This window comes from Sinohyriopsis cumingii, chromosome 16, assembly GCF_028554795.1.
Source record: "Sinohyriopsis cumingii isolate HCF-2022 chromosome 16, ASM2855479v2, whole genome shotgun sequence".
NCBI classification, from domain to species: Eukaryota; Metazoa; Mollusca; class Bivalvia; order Unionida; family Unionidae; genus Sinohyriopsis; species Sinohyriopsis cumingii.
In genome coordinates this window covers 41,101,456-41,116,497 of record NC_142976.1, presented here as the reverse complement: position 1 = coordinate 41,116,497, position 15,042 = coordinate 41,101,456, and the positions used below count along the sequence as shown (strand labels likewise).

The 15,042-nt window shown below is 37.4% G+C and overlaps 1 protein-coding gene across 1 annotated transcript in view; it reads left to right on the top strand.

Annotated features, from left to right (window-relative positions):
- LOC149780288 (atrial natriuretic peptide receptor 1-like) overlaps nucleotides 1-14,549 on the top strand; it is a 124,214-nt gene extending 109,665 nt beyond the window's left edge. Inside the window, exons 20-24 of the mRNA XM_089936190.1 lie at nucleotides 2,141-2,264; nucleotides 10,303-10,371; nucleotides 11,153-11,327; nucleotides 12,878-12,976; nucleotides 14,193-14,549. Of these exons, the coding sequence (XP_089792316.1) occupies nucleotides 2,141-2,264; nucleotides 10,303-10,371; nucleotides 11,153-11,327; nucleotides 12,878-12,976; nucleotides 14,193-14,386 (661 nt within the window). The 3' untranslated portion in view covers nucleotides 14,387-14,549. The remainder of the gene's footprint in view (nucleotides 1-2,140; nucleotides 2,265-10,302; nucleotides 10,372-11,152; nucleotides 11,328-12,877; nucleotides 12,977-14,192) is intronic.
- The last annotated feature ends 493 nt before the right edge of the window (nucleotides 14,550-15,042 follow it).

Below are 15,042 nucleotides of genomic sequence, written 5' to 3'. Positions count from 1 at the left end.
TTAAAATACAAGAGTTCTGGGATTTAACCTGTGGGCCCCCACATTCCCTCATAATCTGTGAGGCGGAGAGGAAAAGTAAACAGAAGTATATTCTATTTTCAGTCACTGATGGAACGTCTAGTAATCCTTCATTTTTCATTTTGAGTATAATTTAGCAGCTGCAAGACAAGGAGTAAGTTGAACGGTTTTCATAAAAGCAGGGTAAATATATACCTTTTCTTTACGAGAAGGGTCCTTAAATTTTATTGTCCTATGTACTCATTTGAGCACTTTAAAAGAATCACTTTTATATCGGGATCATTTGCTAATTTATATCCGAACAAAAATACGCGTATTTGCGGTAAAAACAAAGCCAAGAAACTTGATTGTTTTTCTTCTTATTTTTTGGGCAGGTTCAGAAATGCAGCAGCAAACCTTAAACGCAGTAAAACTTTCATACTTAAGATCTTCTGTTTAGCAAAGTCCATATATCGATAATAAAAAAATGAACCATGATGATCACAGCAAAATGAGAGTGTAGTGTTTTGTCATTTGTATGTCAACATCGCATAGTTTGACCATATGAGATAGGGTATATGTGGTACATGTACCTTAAAACACCATCTTGTTTTGCAATCTAATGACGTCACTGACGACTGAAAAATTTGAAAGTGCTTCTGGAACCAATAAAACAACTAGAATCGCAATTAAATAATATTTCTAGCATGTGGGCAAAACTAATAGGTTCTGTCTCTTCATGTCAATATCAGGGGCCCCGAGTGGCCGAGTGGTCTAAAGCGCTCTCCGTTACAGATCACTGCCATCTCACCTCTGTCTGCGTGGGTTCGAGTCTCGGATTCAGCCTATGTGGGTATGTGAGAAAGCTTGCCAGTAGCTTCTCGTGGGTCGGTGGTTCTTTCCGGGGTTTTCCCGGGTTCTTCCTCCACCATTAATACTGGCCGCCATGTATAGCCTATCGTGTGCTGAAAAATGGCGTTAAGCCCTAAAACAACAACAAAAAAGACACAACCATACAAAAGACATCAGCTATCTAGTTTATTACCATTGCTTTATGCTAAAAAAAAGTGAGATAGAAACTGAAAGTGAAACCTGTAGATCTGATTTTAGAAAACTGTAAGTTGGAATTCATGGACATGACCATGAACCTCGGAAGGCAGAGTTTTGGTCCTGCTAACACCGCCTATCCCATATATTGATATTGTTATGTATATTTGATTTAATTTATATTTAATTTAATTTAATTGTTTGTTTGTTAGTTTTAATTTTCTTATATTCCATTACCTGCTATTGTAATTTTATTTACTGGAGTTGGCATTCTCCAGAAATTCTTTTTCCAGAAATTCAGTTCAGTTTGACCCGACTATTTTTCGTAAACACCAATAATAGAAACTTTGTATCTAATGCTGACCTAGTTCCTGACCTTGATTCAGAATAAGTAAGAGCTGAAGTAAACAACTTTTAAAAAAAATTTGCTAAATTCTTTCTCAGAATAAAATCATTGGTTTTAATCGAGGCTATACTTGGAGTACGTGACAAATAACACGTATCAATTGTTTCAAACTCTGGTTTTTCCAGTGGACTGACCCACATCCGGGCATCTGTTTTGCGCCGCAGCTAGATTTATTATTGATGTATTGAGAAAGAATAGTCATTACTTATCTTAACACTTGAGAAGTCAAAGTGTTTTATGTTGTGACCAGTTGTTGTTTTTTTTGTGATAATTATTTTGTTTTCTTCAAATTATTTGGATTTCAAGAGATTATTTTTCCCTGGAAATACTTGTGCTCTAAATTAATTCTTGGACAAGGACAATAATAAAAATTTACAAAGAATTCAAACACTGGAATATTATTTTATGTGATTCAACAAAGAACTGTTGACACATCAGTACGACCCTGACCCCAGCATATGTCATCGCCTTCCATTTTGGATTTCATCGGGATTCGAACTCAGTTACATTAGGACTTTTTATTACTAGGATTCTTGGATTATTCATTTTTACCTTGTTTTTCTAGGGAAATAAATTATTTGTTAAATTTTACAAGGCTTGTTGTCTTCACTCTTTTCTTGTTACATGTTTTAAAGATCCTAAAACGTAACAATATCTGATTAATTCTATTAGTATCACCTTTTACTGCAGGTCGGTGGCCAAGCAGCTGGAGCTGGGTAATTCCGTGGCTCCAGAGTCTTATTCTTCTGTTACCATCTACTTCAGTGACATAGTGGAGTTTACCAATCTCTCAGCAACCAGCACACCAATACAGGTATCTTACCTAGTTACCTAGTGTATTACAGAGGATGTCATATTAAGAGAGAGAGAGAGAGAGAGAGAGAGAGGAATGAGTATGCATATATTAACTCTAAATACTTCATCTCTATAATGTTTTATAAATTTTTGCATTCAAATCTTACGCTCGCCGGTAAAGAGCCTAAAACATGTGTATGTTCCAAAAATGCATTTGGTCTGCATTTCTGTTGCGTTTGTTTTTGAAGATAAAATCTCATTCGTTTTGCCTACCATCTCAGTATTTACCATTTATATTTCTTTGGCGTTTCCTTTTGAGCTATAACCTCATCGTTTATTGTTGTACTTTTAAAAATCTCAGAGCTAACTTTTCATGACTTTCTTCATGGTTCAAGTTTGAACTCCGGTCTCTTCGAGTAATCTTCTTCCGCGCATTTTTTTTATATTAATGTCAAGCGTTTTATTATCTCGATCGTCTTTAAATGCATAGAATAGAGAATTTACGAGAGAACGTGACATGTAGTTATTACTGCTATCGCTATTAAAACTAACAGACGGGTTTTTAAATTTCTAATTCTTTGCAGTTATTGTCTTCTGTATTTTGGGTGGACTGGGGAGTGTGGAAGAGAACGCATAGAAGGCTGACAGGGTTACAATTTATTTATTTATTTAAATGAGATAAAACTTATCTTGTTTAAGTTCATTGAGGCGATTTAATTTATTTTGCAAGAGATAAAGATAACAAAACACCTGGCATGTTTAGATGTCGCAAAAGACACATTAAGAATTTTTAGAGTGAAGAAAATGGTGAAAAAATGGATCGTGCAGATGAAGTCACACAAAAAGCTGCGACAATTACGTCTTCAGGGGAATGCGATCTCACCTGAATATATGTACTGATGTAACCACCATGACAAAACGTTGGTGCAAATGTTTAGCGTAAGGTTTTAATATCGTTTTTGGTGCCGTGGCTGTCGGAGTCAGAAAAATTACCCCTATTTTTCACCATGACAACGATAGTGACAAAAGCATGCGCTTTACTCTAGTGACGATGTATACAAAATTATAAAACCATTTGATTATTCGTCGAACAAACAGGATACAGAGCAAACAAGTGACGTGGGCTAGAAAACAAATTAAAACAGAAAACGTTATAAGACGTTCTTATTGCTCCGACTTTTATAGCCTCGTGTACTCGAGTCTTGTATACATTTCACCAACCCAACCCCCCCGCCCCCATTAAATTCACTATTTGTTCACGTATGTATCTATGTCACATGTGTCGGGGTGGGGGGACTGAAAGGACGCAATTTATGTATTCTTTTAATTCATAAAGGTAATCAGTTTTAGATTGTCACGTATGGAGGTATATTAATATCCTGAACTGATTTAAAGTTGTTCTCTGATGTTAAACTTTATAGGTACATCCCTAATGTATTTTATGCAGCATGATTTGCACGTTATCCCTCGTGACCACAATGGAGCAAGTTTAGCTCTATATGTACACCCCTAATGTCTTTTAGACAGCACGATTTGCATGTTATCCCTCACCACCACAAAATTCAGACATAGTTAATACATAAGTATTATCAGAATTACGTGTTTTACCTTTGTAAAGTGTCGAATTTTGAATAGTATGGAACCTTAAAGTTGAATGCAGTGAGCTTTAAAATTTGATCACATTTAAGCCAGAAACGTCTTTGTGAAGAGTCACTTCGACATTTCTTCTTCCTCACCTCCATGTCAGTGTTAAACTTGAAGGGCCAACGTCTACGACTCACCGGGGCATCGCAGCCCTGTCATGAGAAAGTAAACATTTGAGCTATCAACCATAACCGCTTGATAGGAACCCATGCCAAATAGTCATTTTCAAAGGGAAGTTGATTGCAACGTAGTTCAGAGATTCTAGGCTGTCCAATATCTGACGAAAGAAATGATTATCTTGGGAAAATTTAGGAATCGCTGCGTACGATTGGTCAGAGTAAATTAGGGCGTACACGTTGAAAATAATGTGAATTTAAAGTGACGACCTTGGTAGAAATTCTTTAGTCCGAAATTTCCTAAGACAGGAGACGTTTCGCACCGAGGAGTCCGAAATTTCATGAGAAAGGAGACGTTTAGCTCCGAGGAGTCCGAAATTTCACGAGAGAGGAGACGTTTGGCTCCGGAGAGTCCGAAATTTCATGAGAGAGGAAAAGTTTGTCTCCGTTTTTGATTCTTCTGGTTTATTACTAGTGAATTGTATTCACAAGGACCTATAAAAGATATAATATCTGCTTTCATATTTACATTGTGTAAATGTTCCATTGTTTATACTGAGTAAACTTTCAGTTTCTTTTGTGTTTTGAAAAGTTTTGGTAAATATCTATCTGAAGGTATTTTATACCTAATACTTATAACAACTCATTGTGGGCAGTTTTCAAAGCTCTACTACGACTAACTTGACCTTACCACTTTTACGGATGCTGAGAGACCACGCCCAGCTAAAGACCTCCAGTACCTTGTGGTGATTAAACCAAGACAGGTGACATCAGATGACTGTAAAATGGAGACAGAGGCCTCTACTTCCTTTTTGCGAAGGGAGAAACGCTTCTGTATGGAAATGATCAGACGATAGAGTTTAAAGGCAAAGCAATAAAGATCTATGCCCCTTTAACCCTAAACAACACTCTGGGAGAGGAAGTTGTAGAGGCGCACTTCTCTGGACTGCCCTAGATATCCCAAATAGTGAACTCACGATCAATGGGATTCATGCTAAAGTCATGGTACAAGAGATGCCAGAAGCACTGCCAATGTTACAAATGTGGAGCGATCAGCCACCTACCTAGGGAATGTAACTACCAGGTACAACCAAACATTTCTACAAACACGTCCCCGAAGACATATGCCGCAGCAGTAAACAAAGCTGTAACAGGCACAACAGTGAATACTGAGATGGAAAAGACGCTACGAACAGTGCCGGAACCGACAGAAGACAAAGTTGAGGAGACATTTACATCTTCACAGCTAGACAGTACAGAAACTCAAACGCAAAAAGTCGGATAAATGGGAGTCAGCAGACCAAACAAGCCCTGCTGAGAACAGGAAAGCAAAAGCGAGATCGAGGAAGCTTCAAAACAAAAAAGAAAAAGTGTCAAAACATGTGAGGCTGATGGAGAAAAACACAGCTCCCTTCCTCGTTATAGAAGAGCCGCAATTTGGAGAGGCCATTAAAACCCCAGATGTTATAGCCTGTGATAGCATACAAGCTAGTCCTGAAAAAGGAAAAGACGAAAACTAGCTGGAACAATCAGTTTAGAAGAACAATCCCCAATTCATCTACAAGAGAAGGGGAAAGAGGAAAACCAGGGCCAGAAAATAGACACGTCTACTCCGATAATACCATTTAAAAGAAAAAGAACGGCATTTACCCCCAGAACTCCTTCTGAATCGGACATAATATAATTTATAAGGAGCCACAAGTCACCGGAAAAGAAGGAAACAAGAGAGTCTCACCGGGAATCTAAGGAAAAGGAACACATTGGACGTACTGTCTCCTTGACAAGGGATGACAAAAGAAGGATCATCAGTTTAGATGAATATAGAGAAAAGAGAACTGCCCACTAGAAATAACCGATTATTAACTTTTCAAATGCTTGCAAATTTACACAATGTCTAATTACTTTATATTGTAAACACTTAAACAAACTTTAATACCAATACATAGCAAAGATGGACGAATTCAACCTGCAAATCTTGACTTTGAACATTAATGGTATTACAAACAATGTCGATAAATATTATAGTACACTTTAAACAGTATCACATAATTTTAATACAAAAAACACACGGAATGCCAGAGCATGTGGTAAGGAAACGAGAAGCAGGTCTTGACGCTTTAGTCTTCACCAGTAACCACCCAACAGAAAGTAAATTTGGGGTAGCTACAATTGTTCGGCGGACCGCCAAGGGCTTAAACCTCGAAGTACCGAAGCCATGATTAGTAACGTAGAAAGGAAAATACTGAGCTTTATTTGGAACAACAACTTTCACTATGTAAAGACAAAATATATATGCAGATCGAAAGAGAAAGAAAGGCTAGCCTTACCTAACTTAAGTTAAAAAGAAAAATGCAATATTTTAAATAGATTTCAACAGCTGAATAACTCTCTCAAATTACCATGGGAAGCATTTTACATTTACATCATGTAAATGTAAATTACATCTAAGGTTATCTGTGTCGTTTTAACATTGTCAATCTGCAAGAATAATAAATTAACTAAACTATTAGAACCTCCTGGATATTGTAGGAGAATCAGTGAACTAATATATAAATACAGGGATAATTTAAGAATATGGGACAGAGGGAAAAACACTTATGCTATATTAAATGATATGGCCGCCCAGGAGAAGCAAGAGATAGAATTTAGCTATCCAAATCTAAACTGGTCGGTCATATGGAAAAACTGGGAAGGTATAGGATCGGTCTCCATACAAAGTAGGCTCTTTATATACCTGCACGATAAGTGGCTGACAGGCGAGGATGTCTTTAAGAAGCACATTATAAGTGTTATACCGCATTGTAGATTATGCGGCAATCATGTGGATTCAAAGAATCACTTAATACTCAGATGTCCTAAAATATATATAGAAAGACAGGAGTTAAATAATAAAATTTTAAATAAATACGGTATGCTAGAAGATAAGCAATATCTATATACAAATAATATTAATGACAGGAAGATTTATAATGAATGAATAAATTATATTAACTCCATAATGAAGATAGTAAGGAAAGACTTTAAAATCAAATAATATCCACCTTCAAAGCAATTTAAATAATAGTATACCTTAAAGAGGTCCTTGTACTTAACTAACAAAATAATCTATAACAAACACCTCGGATAATTAACACATATAAACTGAATAGAATTACTATACTAATTTCTATTTATGACGGGCGGTATTTTTCTTTGCACATTTATGACTGTCGCATTATAAATATGCGTACACATTACCCCAGCCTTGAGGGTGCTCACGTAATCCACATATACGTCATCAATTCTGGTGGTCTTACTCATGCTGCAATGATCCTGGACATGGGTAAACTATTTACCCAACATATCTCTCCTGTGTAAAATAACTTTAAAAAATAGGTCACAGGAAAGTCTGAACATCGTTTGCAATTTATCTCTCCTGTGTAAAATAATTAAAAAAATATGACACAGGAAAGTCTGATCATCGTTTGCAATTATTGTAAGATATTTGCTCTATTTGCCGAGCTGTCTTTGGTCAGCCGTCGACAAATCGGGACCCATCTTGCACAAACCTTTCTGAACTTCAAACGATTCTTTAATATATAAAAAGCAGCTGACAGATCAAACGGGACAGTAATAATAGAACTATCTTCCACTGTGTATCAAGCATCTTCATCAACTGCTCCCTTCACATCCGCCATTTACAGTTCACCAAACGCAGAGAGCGGTCTTCCCGATCGAGAGTCATTCGCGACAATCTTTAAAACTACAAAGCCACATCAACATCAGTCGGAGAGTACACTAAAAGCGCTCGGAGTTTACATTATGCTCCTTACCAGTAGCTTCTCATAGGCCGGTGGTTCTTTCCGGGGATTTCCCGGGTTCTTCCTCCACCATTAATAATGGCCGCAATGTATAGCCTATCGTGTGCTGAGAAACCTTACAACAACAACAACAACCTGCACGTGTCCGGCATAATGCACGTGCAATTGCAGATCATTTTTATATTCTATAATACATGTTATTTTGTCTATCAATCGGCATTAAGTTTAGTCACACTTTCAAAGACAGAAAAAAAGTTATAACAAACTAATAAAAAATATTTTGATACGAAAGAAATGATCAAATTTTACTGGTGTTGTCATTAGTTGTATTTATCGTCTATGGTTGATCGTTCATCATTTATGATTTATCCTTATGGCTGACCATTTAGCGTATAGGTTCAGTTTTTAAAAATTATTTATCATGTATCGTTTAATATTCTGTCTTCATTGTTGAGGCATAGCGCTTGTTGCTCGTTTTGCACTTGTTCTGCGTTCGTTTACTGTTCATTCATCATACATAGCATTTGAAATGGAGGACATACAAGTTTCAGCGACTGTAAGACACTGTTTGGAACTAAATACTCTGATCAAAGCGTAATTCCTTTTGCCTTCATACAGGTATTTTTGTGCATTGATTAACTTGGAATAATGCCAATATTGGACAAGAATTCATCCTTGCTCTGAGAGTTGACGTCACTGCCCGGCGTTATTTGCAACTGTGCTATCTATTGTGAGGTGGTCGTTTCAGCAAAGTGTGAAAAGTTGGCAATAACTCTTATATCCAATTCCCGTTTATTGCACTCGATAAAAGCGGTCCTGGTGTCCGACTGGTCTTAGATGATCGTCTTTACAGATCACTGACTGGTCACCTCTGTACGTGTGGGTTCGAATCTCGGGCTTGACCAGCGTGGGTATGTGAGATAGCCTGCCAGTAGCTTCCCATGGGTAACTGGTTTTTCCTGGGGGTTTTCTGGGTTCTTCCTCCACCAAATTAACCGGCCGCCATGTATTATATGCTGGAAAAAAGTATTAAGCCTCAAAAACACTCGGTAAAAAAGGATACATCGGTGGAGAAATATAAAGAAAGACAGCTTTTGAATTCTCATGCGATTCGGTATTTTTGTGAAATATTAGTCACTCAGTTTACACACACACACACACACACACACACACACACACACACATCCTTTATAACCCTTAAGAGCCATTCCAGAAAAGAAGAATAACATCTTGTCTTTCAAAAGGAGTTAGATCGTATTTCTAATGAAAATGTGAAGCAAATAGTGGTATAACATCCAATTTGGTCCACTACCGCCACCACCCTGCCTGGCAAATACTTTTGGGCCCCCTTCTTGGATGTCCCTCCCCACGCCCTACACTGCAGGGAACGGTAATTCGCCAATGAATGTAAATTTTTATGTTTAAAATTATAACAAAATGTCAGTAGACTGCCTTATCATACTCTTCAAAACATTTACAAAACAAAATGAAAACAAAAATATGTTACTCAGTTGTTGTTATATCCACTCGTGTGTTGATGTTGTTGTTGTTGATGTTGTAGGGTTTAACGCCATTTTTCAGCACACGATAGGCTATACATGGCAGTCAGTATTAATGATGGGGGAAGAACCCGGGAAAACCCCGGAAAGAACCACCGACCCACGAGAAGCTACTGGCAAGCTTTCTCACATACCCACATTGGCTGAATCTGAGACTCGAACCGGCGCAGACAGAGGTGAGATGGCAGTGATCCGTAACGGAGAGCGCTTTAGACCACTTGGCCATTCGGGGCCCCCCACTCGTGAAGCAGATACTCGAATCTCCGTAGAGTACGAATTAAAATTCTCTAACTTGTATGATAGTACTATTTGTATTAAAACATTAATTCTGCCTACTGTTATCAAGTATTCTTCTATATAATCCAGGGATAGCACTTTCCGTTGTGTCTGGTGTATATTTATAATTCTCTATAATTAATTATATGCACCTTGATTTCTTTCATAGGAATCCGGAATGACTGTGTAGATACATGAAAATTAATTACTAGATCGTCATGCGAGTGTGCCTGCTACACACGAATGCATATAACACCGACTGAGTAACATCATTTTTTGGCGATGTGTTCTTAGTTGTGAGGGAATATGGGCTTGTGTGTGCAGGCAAGGCGATGGGGGCCGTTTACCCGCGGACCTGGGTTCGAATCTCCGTAGAGTGCGATTTAAAAATTATATATACATAATACGTATGCTGTGTCAACGATATACCACGCGATGTATACATTTGTCATTAAAACGGAAATGAGGCTTATATAATATATAATATATATATTATTCGTACTGTCTTCACTTAATATGAATCTAGGAATATTCCTTTACGCAAAAGATACTTCAGCTATTTGACTATTTGAATATTTTTCATGGATTTCAGTTTATATATTTTGCTGGAGTCACTGATTTTAAATCATTGCCTTCTAGTACTAGTATTTTCTTTTCCATAGGTGGTGGAATTTCTAAACCAACTCTATACAGCATTTGATACCACGATCAGTAACTTCGATGTATATAAGGTAAAAGAAATAGTTTTATCTGCAAAGTGCCTGGTACACAATTATTAAAATTAGATTTCGCTGTTAATTTTTATTTTTATTTCTCACTATTTACGATTAATTGTATTCCCTAGGTACTAGAGAACATTCCAGGTATAGTAGGGGTATATTATTTGTTTACCATCACGTTTGTTTGTACCCCCTTACCGATTTTAAAGGCCAAATGCATAAAGAATAAAACAAAATGCACAAATCGTAGTCATTTCACTCATCAATTTATGATTTCTAACCTAACCGTCGTTTTGTCTACGAGATAGATGAGTAAACGTTTACCGTTATTATTAGAAGGAATGTTTCTTTACTTGTGAAATTCACTTTTTGGTTCGTTTTTTTTCAACCATGTATAGTCTATATTTCTCATGGACAAACATTGCCATAAATCTCAACCCTAAATTTAACTATTCCTCCCCACCCCACCCCACGAAAAAAAAAAATACGTGTAACCTTTGAGTCAAAATGATGCGAACAATTCATGTCCTACTGAATCAAAATATCAAAGTGCAGGCAGGCAACCACTTATCGAGTACTCACACGTCGATAGTCCGTAACCATTTTCAGTATATTTTGTCTGAGTATTTGGTTACCGGTGTCAATTGCCTGCCTAAGCTTAGATATTACGACCGAATTATATCGATTGTTCGCACCATTTCGACAAGGGCAGTATCGGAGTAACGAGGATTAAACCGATTGTACTCGGAGAATGTTGGAGGGAGAGCGGACTAACTGATTGTAATATCTTCAGGTGGAGACGATCGGGGATGCATACATGGTAGTGTCTGGACTGCCAATACGAAATGAAGATCAACATGGCAGAGAAATAGCTAACATGTCTCTGCAAATTCGTAGTGTTGCATCTAACTTCAGGATTGCACACAGGCCTGAGGAGAAGCTGAGGATACGAATCGGCATCCATTCAGGTGGTATAATAATAATGATAATAATAATAATAATAATAATAATAACACATCTTTTATATATCTAGGTGGTTACTGTTCTCGCGGAATAAGATAAGACTACGAATATGACAACTGGAGTGAATAATTTAATGTAAATAATCACGTGGTATAGAACCACTTCGTAAATGTCCGGTATGAATTTTGGAAATGAAAAGTAATTGTTATGTTTTCTTCCACGATCCGTTAGTGATTTGAAGAACGTATCGTTCTAATTGTTTTATCGGAATTTATTGTACAAATTCATACTGTACACGCATTAGTGCATTTGTAACTTGTCAACAGGAAAGACAGGCCTATTGCATATGTATATTTAAACTATACACGTGATATGCATTCGTGTACAGTGGCCTAGTAGTTAGAGCGTCCACCTCGGTTGCGCGAGGTCGCGGGTTCGAACCCCGGCCGAGTCTTACCAAAGACTTATAAAAATGGTACTAACAGCTGTTCGCTAGGCACGCAGCATTAAGAAGTTAGTGTTAGGACTGGTCGGCCTGGTGTCAGGACAATGTGATTGGGTGGGACATGATGCTACATGTCTGCAGCATGATGCATCAGTGTTAGACATCACTATAAACTGTCACACTGTTGTCGACACGATATGACTGAAAAATTGCTAAGGCTACATTAAGAATCACAAACACACACAGACATCCACACCCACATCCACACACACACACCCACACACACACACACACATTCGCGTATATGCAACTTGTTGCCAATTTATATTCATACTGTACACGTGATATGGATTCGTGTACATCTAACTTGCAGTTATCCGGAAAGACATTCGTGTATAAGTAGCTTGGCAGTTATCCGGAAAGACATTCGTGTGTAAGTAGCTTGGCAGTTATCAGGAAAGACATTCGTGTGTAAGTAGCTTGGCAGTTATCAGGAAAGACATTCGTGTAGAAGTAGCTTGGCAGTCATCAGGAAAGACATTCGTGTAGAAGTAGCTTGGCAGTTATCAGGAAAGACATTCGTGTGTAAGTAGCTTGGCAGTTATCAGGAAAGACATTCGTGTAGAAGTAGCTTGGCAGTTATCAGGAAAGACATTCGTGTAGAAGTAGCTTGGCAGTTATCAGGAAAGACATTCGTGTATAAGTAGCTTGGCAGTTATCAGGAAAGACATTCGTGTGTAAGTAGCTTGGCAGTTATCAGGAAAGACATTCGTGTATATGTAAATTTTCAACAGGAAAGACATGCCTATTGCATATGTGTATTTACACTGTACACGTGATATGCATTCTTGCACATGTAGCTTGGAGTCAACAGGAAAGACATGCCTACTGCATATGTGTATTTAAACTGTACATGTGATATACATTCTTGCACATGTAACATGGAGTCAACAAGAAAGACATGCTTATTGTCAATACATATGTTATGTACATTATTTTTAATAAAGAAATAAACAAATGCCGCTGTGTATTTCATCTTCATTAAAATATGTATTTTTATTTCGATTTCCCGACACCAACCTTTTTCATATACTGCCAACATTAATTTAGGTCCTGTTTGTGCCGGTGTAGTTGGTGTGAAAATGCCAAGGTACTGTCTTTTTGGCGACACTGTCAATACAGCATCTAGAATGGAATCAAACTCAATGCGTAAGTACTTTGCCTTTTTCATATACTGCCAACATTAATTTAGGTCCTGTTTGTGCCGGTGTAGTTGGTGTGAAAATGCCAAGGTACTGTCTTTTTGGCTACACTGTCAATACAGCATCTAGAATGGAATCAAACTCAATGCGTAAGTACTTTGCCTTTTTCATATACTGCCAACATTAATTTAGGTCCTGTTTGTGCCGGTGTAGTTGGTGTGAAAATGCCAAGGTACTGTCTTTATGGCGACACTGTCAATACAGCATCTAGAATGGAATCAAACTCAATGCGTAAGTACTTTGCCTTTTTCATATACTGCCAACATTAATTTAGGTCCTGTTTGTGCCGGTGTAGTTGGTGTGAAAATGCCAAGGTACTGTCTTTTTGGCGACACTGTCAATACAACATCTAGAATGGAATCAAACTCAATGCGTAAGTACTTTGCCTTTTTCATATACTGCCAACATTAATTTAGGTCCTGTTTGTGCCGGTGTAGTTGGTGTGAAAATGCCAAGGTTCTGTCTTTTTGGCTACACTGTCAATACAGCATCTAGAATGGAATCAAACTCAATGCGTAAGTACTTTGCCTTTTTCATATACTGCCAACATTAATTTAGGTCCTGTTTGTGCCGGTGTAGTTGGTGTGAAAATGCCAAGGTACTGTCTTTTTGGCGACACTGTCAATACATCATCTAGAATGGAATCAAACTCAATGCGTAAGTAATTTGCCTTTTTCATATACTGCCGACATTAATTTAGGTCCTGTTTGTGCCGGTGTAGTTGGTGTGAAAATGCCAAGGTACTGTCTTTTTGGCTACACTGTCAATACAGCATCTAGAATGGAATCAAACTCAATGCGTAAGTACTTTGCCTTTCGAAAAAATAGAAATCAATCACTATGCTAAACTTCGAACTTCATAACAATTTCAGTTTCGTTATATTTTTTTTACAAACACACTGAAGCAATGATGATGATAACTATTATTATTATTAATATTTTTCAAAGTGCTTTCTAAGTATCAACCGTTTTACTATACCTTTTTCCATTCCTTTGTTATTGATATTACAAGAAACATTTCCATTTTACACAAGCATGTCACAAAGTATATATAGGGTTCATCATTGTTATATGACCCATTTTGACATGTTTTTTGACATATCTCCTAAAGTGTGCTGAGTCTAATGGAGGTTTTAAATTGTAATTCATTTTTTCAAACTGCAGCTCTGCGAATACACATGTCCTCGTCAACCAAATCCATTCTGGAGCGATTTGAAGGATATGAGTTCGAGGAAAGAGGAGAAATTGAGATAAAGGCAAGGATTACATTTACATACTGTACATATATGAAGATACATTTATGTGTACATATTTTATTCTACTCCGTCTATTTATCCACTTTTTATACTGGAGAGTGACATCCCTTGTATAGAACAAATCGCAGAGATGTGGCGGTACTGCGCCAATGGCGTGTGTCGTACATGTAGCTAACTCTTGAAATCTCCTTAGTGGTAAACCTCGACCAAAGCATACTCGGCCAGTGCACAACAACAGTAGAACGTATTCTCGTTTAGTGTGTCGACCTCCATTCTGTGAGACAGGTGTGTGGTTTTTTTTTTAATGTGAAATCAGTGAAGATACTTTATGTTGATGTAGCGTCCCTGAGAAAATCTTGGACTTTTAGAGTATATGTCATTTATATAACAAGTCTTAACCACATTTTAACGGATTTTTAATGTTGTATTTTACAAACCGTTCCAGAAATTACTGTTGTTATTTTTTGTTTATCTTACTTTTAATTAAAAACATGTAGCCATCATATACCTGCATGAAATCGATAGGAATATGATTTATTTTCTCAAAAAAATCGTGAGCATAGCATTCGTCATGTCTTTAATCCGCTGACAGAAGAGACCAAAGTACGTCGTTGCTGAAATTTGACCTGGATCTGGCCGTTTGCATTCCGAGTCACATGACTATACAACTCTCGCAACCTACATGTCATTGACATCAGAGGTCATATAGTCACGTGATATCAACAATAAACAATTTTCCAAAGTTGTTGTACATAGAA